General features: G+C 35.3%; 1 protein-coding gene across 2 annotated transcripts in view; it reads right to left on the bottom strand.

Annotated features, from left to right (window-relative positions):
- Positions 1-46: 46 nt before the first annotated feature.
- The window catches only part of ZNF654 (zinc finger protein 654), a 97,441-nt gene continuing 91,487 nt past the window's right edge, over positions 47-6,000 (bottom strand). Inside the window, exons 8-9 of one of the 2 annotated variants that reach the window (XM_029939156.1) lie at positions 1,226-3,572; positions 47-630 (exon numbers count right to left, since the gene is read on the bottom strand). In XM_029939156.1, coding sequence (XP_029795016.1) covers positions 623-630; positions 1,226-3,572 — 2,355 coding nt within the window. In that variant the 3' untranslated portion in view covers positions 47-622. Of the gene's footprint in view, positions 631-682; positions 3,573-6,000 lie in introns of those variants that run through there. The other variant, XM_029939155.1, reaches the window with a different exon arrangement.

The raw sequence follows: 6,000 nt of genomic DNA, 5'->3' as shown, positions 1-6,000 counted from the left end.
TGAATTCTGTTCCATCTAATCAATCATCTGGAAATAAGTTACAATCTTTTGTGGATAGCATGATGATAAATCAAATTTTATTTTCATGTGTCAGTTTCTAAATTATAAGAAAGCAAATAGCGATAGTTCTTTAAACCATGTTTGATGAGAAGGGGAGGACATAATCTGATTATGCATGACAGAAAACAAATTTTTTTGTAGAACACTTTAAGTTGTTTATTGTAAACCACCCAATCCCCCCCCCCTTTTTTTTTAATAACTGGCTAACTTTTCCCTTTCTGTAAGGCCATAGCTGGTTTTCCTTTCTGACTTGTTGCCCGAACATGTTTCTCACATAGGTAAAACTGAACATGCTGCATTAATAGTCATCAACTTTTTTAAAAATGTGGTTTTCTGGATAACTGGTACTTTGGGAGTTTTGTAATAACCCTTTTGGAGTCTAAACCAGCACATCTCCTCCCTTGAGTTCATTCTAGAAAATGTGCTTTGTCTTTATCTTTAGTAAATCCAAGACCGCTTGAAAATTAAGGCCATCAGGAAAATAGCAAACTGATGATTCGATTTCTTGCAGTGCTTCTATCACACTACTGCTTGATCGACAGACCTTTCTGAAACATTTTTATCAGGCACCTGTAAAAGAGAACATGTCTGTTAATTCAGATTTTATAATTCAACTGGAATTCTAAATTAGATTCCTGTTTTATCCCTTTACTCATTAAAAAAAATACTGATATTAGTAGAAAAGCAAGCTCTTTTGCTCAATTTTTTTTCAATTATTCTGGATCTAATTCAATTTTTCTGGTTCTTTTTCACCTCTGTTTCTGTAATAGAAGCTCAACTTCACTGGGTTCATATTCTGGCATGCAGATGAAAAACATTTCCATCATAATTACTTTATTTCTAAAATTTTTATAACCTGAAATCTGCAATAAAGAAAATGTCTTGGACACATTTAAGAGTATGATCAAAGAGCATGAAAACCCATGTATAAGTTCTGGCATCCACAAGTTCATTGGCTGTAGCTATGCAAATTACTTAACTTGTGAATTTCAGTTGCTTGATATACAAAACAGGAATAGTACTATCACCTTATAGTGGTTGTAGGGATTGAAAGAAATATAGTGTGGTGCCTTATTATCTGTGCTATAAAATATTTAACGTCATAAAGATCTATGGCATTTATTATTCCTACAGATAACACCTACTGAGAAAATAGAAGACTTACTTTCATCATCAGAATCAAATCCAAAGAGTGTCTGACATTTCTTTTGTGCAAGGTGAGCCTCAAGTGCTTCTGCATTACAGTAGGTGGTCAGGCATTTGCCACATCTTAATCTTTTCACGGATTTTTTACAAACGTTATCTTGATCAGAACAGGCATCAACTCTATCAGTCAGAAATTTTCTGCGTTTTGGCATACTAAGGTACCGTTCATCAAGGTAACTGGGAGGCAGTGGTCTGACATATGGCTTTGTTAAAATTAAGCCATATGAAGTATGTTCACTCGTCAGATTTGGTTTGGAAGTTGCCTGAGATACTGGCAGGGTATTATGTTCTTGTGGTACAACACTGGGTAAAACGGAACCATTTTCTGTCCTGATTCTGTTCGTATCAGTTTTCAAAGCAGGCTCTGATGAAACTAAAGGTGTCTGCTCTATCCCACTGTGTCCATTGACTAAATCACTAATACTACTATTATTTTCAGAATTTGGCTCTGTGTCAGGCATCTTTTGGTCTATCAAGCTTATATCAGAAACAGTGTCGTCAGAATGTTCATTTCCATTCTGAACTAAACCATCTGTTTTCTTCTCCATGCTGTCTATACATGTCTTTGGTTCTGTGGAATCTTTCCTTGATTTGCTAGTAGAAACTGGCAGAGTGAAAGTTTGTTTCTCATTACTAGATGAGTCTTTTTCCTGATGATTAGGATCTGAGTCTGTAAGAACATCCCAAAGAATTGTTTCACTTGGTTGTGCAGAGGATTCTGGTGTTTTACTCAAATAGTGCTGAGCTTCATGTTCATAGAGCAGCGGAAGATCTTCAAAAAGCTCATGACATTCTGGAAAACTGCACTGAGCTTGAAATATCCTGTGACTTTTTGTGTGCTGGGCAAGCTGGACTGGCAACTTAAACGACTCATTGCAATTAAAATGCAAACAAAAGTACACATTTGGGTAGCTGTGTCTATTAAGGTGATCTATAAAATGTTGAGAATCTTCAAATTGCCTTTGACAGAATTTGCATTTTCCTTTGCTCCACTTCATTACTGTTTGCCGCACATTTAAATCTGTTGGATGTACAGTCCTCGCATGTTTATTTAGAAATCCAATTCTTTTAAATATCCTGACACAACCAAGAGCAGGGCACTTAAAGTTTCCTTCTTGATCTGTAGCATATATCTCTTTTGGATGACACACAGTTCCGTTGATTTTATGAAGTACTGAAGTTTCTTGATTCAGGTCATAATCGTCTTCTTCATAGTCACCCTCTTCATCCTCTTCCTCCTCATAGTCATCCTCACATACAGGCACAGGTTCTGAGACATTATTTAAAGAATTATCAGGACTCCCGTTTTCCATCATGTTTTCAATCATATCTTCTGATACACTTACAGGAATTTCAATGAATTCACCCACATTTGCAGAGATGACTTCTTTGCTTCCATCACTGGAAGCAGTAATTATCTCTGCTTCCAAATCCTTATTATCAGAATTCCCATTCTCAAATGAAATGAAAGCATCAGAACAATTTATTTCTTCCAAAGCAGGGATTTCCTGGTCCTCCTGTTGAGCTGCAGCAATTTGCTGTCTTTGTATTTTCTTAACATGATTCTTTAAATGCTTCTGCATAAGTCCTTTGTTTCTAAATTTTCTACCACATATCACACATGAAAAACTGCCCTTTTTCTGATGAGCCTGAGCATGCCTTACAATGTGACCGCCTAGAAATTCCTTGTTACATAACATACACCGATGCCTTGGGACATTGTGATCTACTTTGGAAACATTAAGAGCCGAAAGATTTTTCTTTGTATTAATGTGACCCTTAGGTTGCACTCTAGATATATCATCAGGATCAGGCTCTCCAATGCTCTGATCTCTAAGAGAGTCAAGCCCTTCATCTAAACCTTGTTGTTCCACTGCCTTTTTTAGACTACCTGTAGAATTTTCCAGTGTACTTTCATTTAGAAATCTAACTGCGGATTTATCACTCAATAATGCTACACAGTTTTTCTTAATCATTACGAAGTTCCAAAATTCAGGATCAAAAAACAATCCCTTTTTCAAAATTGGAAGTAATTCAAAACGAACACGATTTTGAACACTACTTGTGCCTTCATTATATTCCTCATCTGGACGTTTGTAAAGCTCTTCAACAGTACGATAGGCTTCCAAGGAGCGCTCAAGAAAAAATATCGAGAGTGCACAAATCCTGAGGATCTCCAAATCATTTGGCAAAAAATGTGCAATTGTTTTATATATTAAACATTTAGTTTTGGGATCATCATGAAGATCTAGTTGTAGAGCACAACCACATATTTCGACACAAATTTGTAAGCCGTCTTCTTCAACCTGAAAGAGGAAAAATATTACTAAATACATTTTGTAAAAAAAAAAAATTTTTTTTAATACTGTTTTATCTTTTTAAAATACAACTCTGAAATGAGAGCTGAATAAACACAGTATACAAATGTGCAGTTTTCCTCATCAGGTAGCTTTGTTTTAATTCTTCTTTAATATAGAAATAAATCTTTCTTCTTTAACTTCACAATAATCTGGAGGAGACTTCCAATGTAGCTTCCAATTTAATTAATTTTTCAGTGTGACAAACCCTACTAGCCAGAATACAAAATGCTTCATAACCTTATGGTGATTAAGGTTTCTTACAAATCTAGCTCCCCATTTATTTTAGGTACCAGTCTCACATTCTGAGGCAGAATGGTTAAATTAAATAATGTTTAAATTAAATGTTTAAACAGTTTATCAATTTTGATGGTTAAAAAGAGCTAGATTAAAAAAATACATTCATTCATAAATCTGTACTAAAAATATTATCTTAAGTATTATTTATCCAAATAAGAGGAAAAGTATGGCTCATATGAACAGGACAATTACAATCTTTCCAAATATAATAATAATCAGAATAATGTACCTATTTGGAAGTTATCTGAAAATTATTCAAGCTTTGAAACTTTTATTGATGACTCAAAGGTAACTACACTTGGGAATTTGTTGTGTGCCCACCTTAACTCAAATTGTAAATGATGCCTCTAGCTATATTAGAGATGACAGGGAGGAATACGACCTTGCCAGCCTCATGTCTCCTTAGTCCGTTACGTGCTGTGTAGCCCAGCTTGACTACTTACACTTTTACAAGCAGAACTTAACTTTGCATACCATAATCCCACGTTATCTAGATAGTAAATTTCTACCCATTTCCTATTCATTCTTTCAGAGTCAGTATTACTCTGAAAGTTTTTCTCCCCATTCATTCTGGCCTGAGCCCTGGGGTAGAGTTAAACATTCCCTATTCTTTCCACTGAGAGTAATTTATACTTATTTATAAAAAGTACACACATAAGTATATATGCTCCTACCCCCTGACTTGAATTCTTAAATCACAGGGAGAGTATCTCATTTTTTTGTATCTTCTTTTTGTTAACATAGAAGTTGGCATAATATATTGACCTTTGAATAAATGTTTGCAAATATAAATGGAATCAGATCTATTCTGACTTTAGCTTTCTCCTGTAAATCCATCATTTCAGCTTGGAATCCTTTTCTGAGTTCAAATTTTTTATTTCTTCTTATCTGTTATAATTAGATACTTCCACCTAGATTTTCCAGATATGGTAAATTCAAAATCCACTGCTTCAAAACAGAATTCCTTTTCTCTCTCCTAAGTTCTATCTACATCCTCTGTCTTAACTCATGAAATTATCATGTATCCAGCTGCCCAAGTTTAAAAATTCTAAGATCATATGGCACCCGAATGGCTTAGTCAGTTGAGTGTCTAACTTCAGCTCAGGTCATGATTTCACGTCTGTGAGTTCAAGCCCCGCATCACCCCCCCATCAGGCTTGCTGCTGTCAGCGCAGAGCCCACTTCCTCTGACCCCCACTCTCCCTCTGTCCATCCCCAATTTGCGCTTCCTCACCCTCTTAAGAATAAACATAAAAATATTAAAAATAATTTTTTTTAATTTCAAAATCATTACACAGGCAACAGGATACTTCCTTACCTAAAATCCTTCAATAATCCCAGTATATTATGGACTTCAGTCCAACTTTCAGTGCAACATGCAGGTCCCTTACAGATTCCCAATGACTACCTCCCACCCACCCACCCTACAGCTAACTTCAGGCAGTCTCTGACTAGTTTCATCTCCCACACGCTGCCTCACTTTTTTCTCCTACCGTATTAATGCTGATGGACAGTTGTGACAAAAACAAGTAATACAATGAGGCAAAAGTGCTATATAAATACAAAATCCTTTACATGTATCATCCTTCTCTATCATTTAAAACCCAGCTTAAAGCATCTTGCTCTATGAAGCCTTTTCACATATGCCATTTGTAAGGTCTCATTCTCCTGAATTCACACAGCATTGTTTTTGCTTCTCTTCAGCACGTTGAAGCGTATAGGATTTTTCCATCATTAAAGATGTTTTTAGTAAACAGTTAAGCATATTTACAATATTTATTTCATCTTTGAATTTTTCCTCTTATATTCTCAGGTTGACTAGACATGAAAATAAGAAAGCTTTATGACAACTGGCTGAACATCACCTACATTGTAAACTCTACATAACAAAACTCAACTTTTGGTGCAAATAAGAATCCTTTGTAAAAAATGTATGTGGATACACTTTTATTTTTTAAAAGTTTTACTGGTGATTCTTTTACTGGTTATTTATTTAATTTTTTAAAATGTTTATTTTTGAGACAGAGACAGAGCATGAGCAGGGGAGGGGCAGAGAGAGAGAAACACACACACACAC

Source organism: Suricata suricatta, chromosome 5 (genome assembly GCF_006229205.1).
Source record: "Suricata suricatta isolate VVHF042 chromosome 5, meerkat_22Aug2017_6uvM2_HiC, whole genome shotgun sequence".
Classification (NCBI taxonomy): Eukaryota; Metazoa; Chordata; class Mammalia; order Carnivora; family Herpestidae; genus Suricata; species Suricata suricatta.
This window is presented reverse-complemented; position numbering and strand designations above follow the sequence as displayed.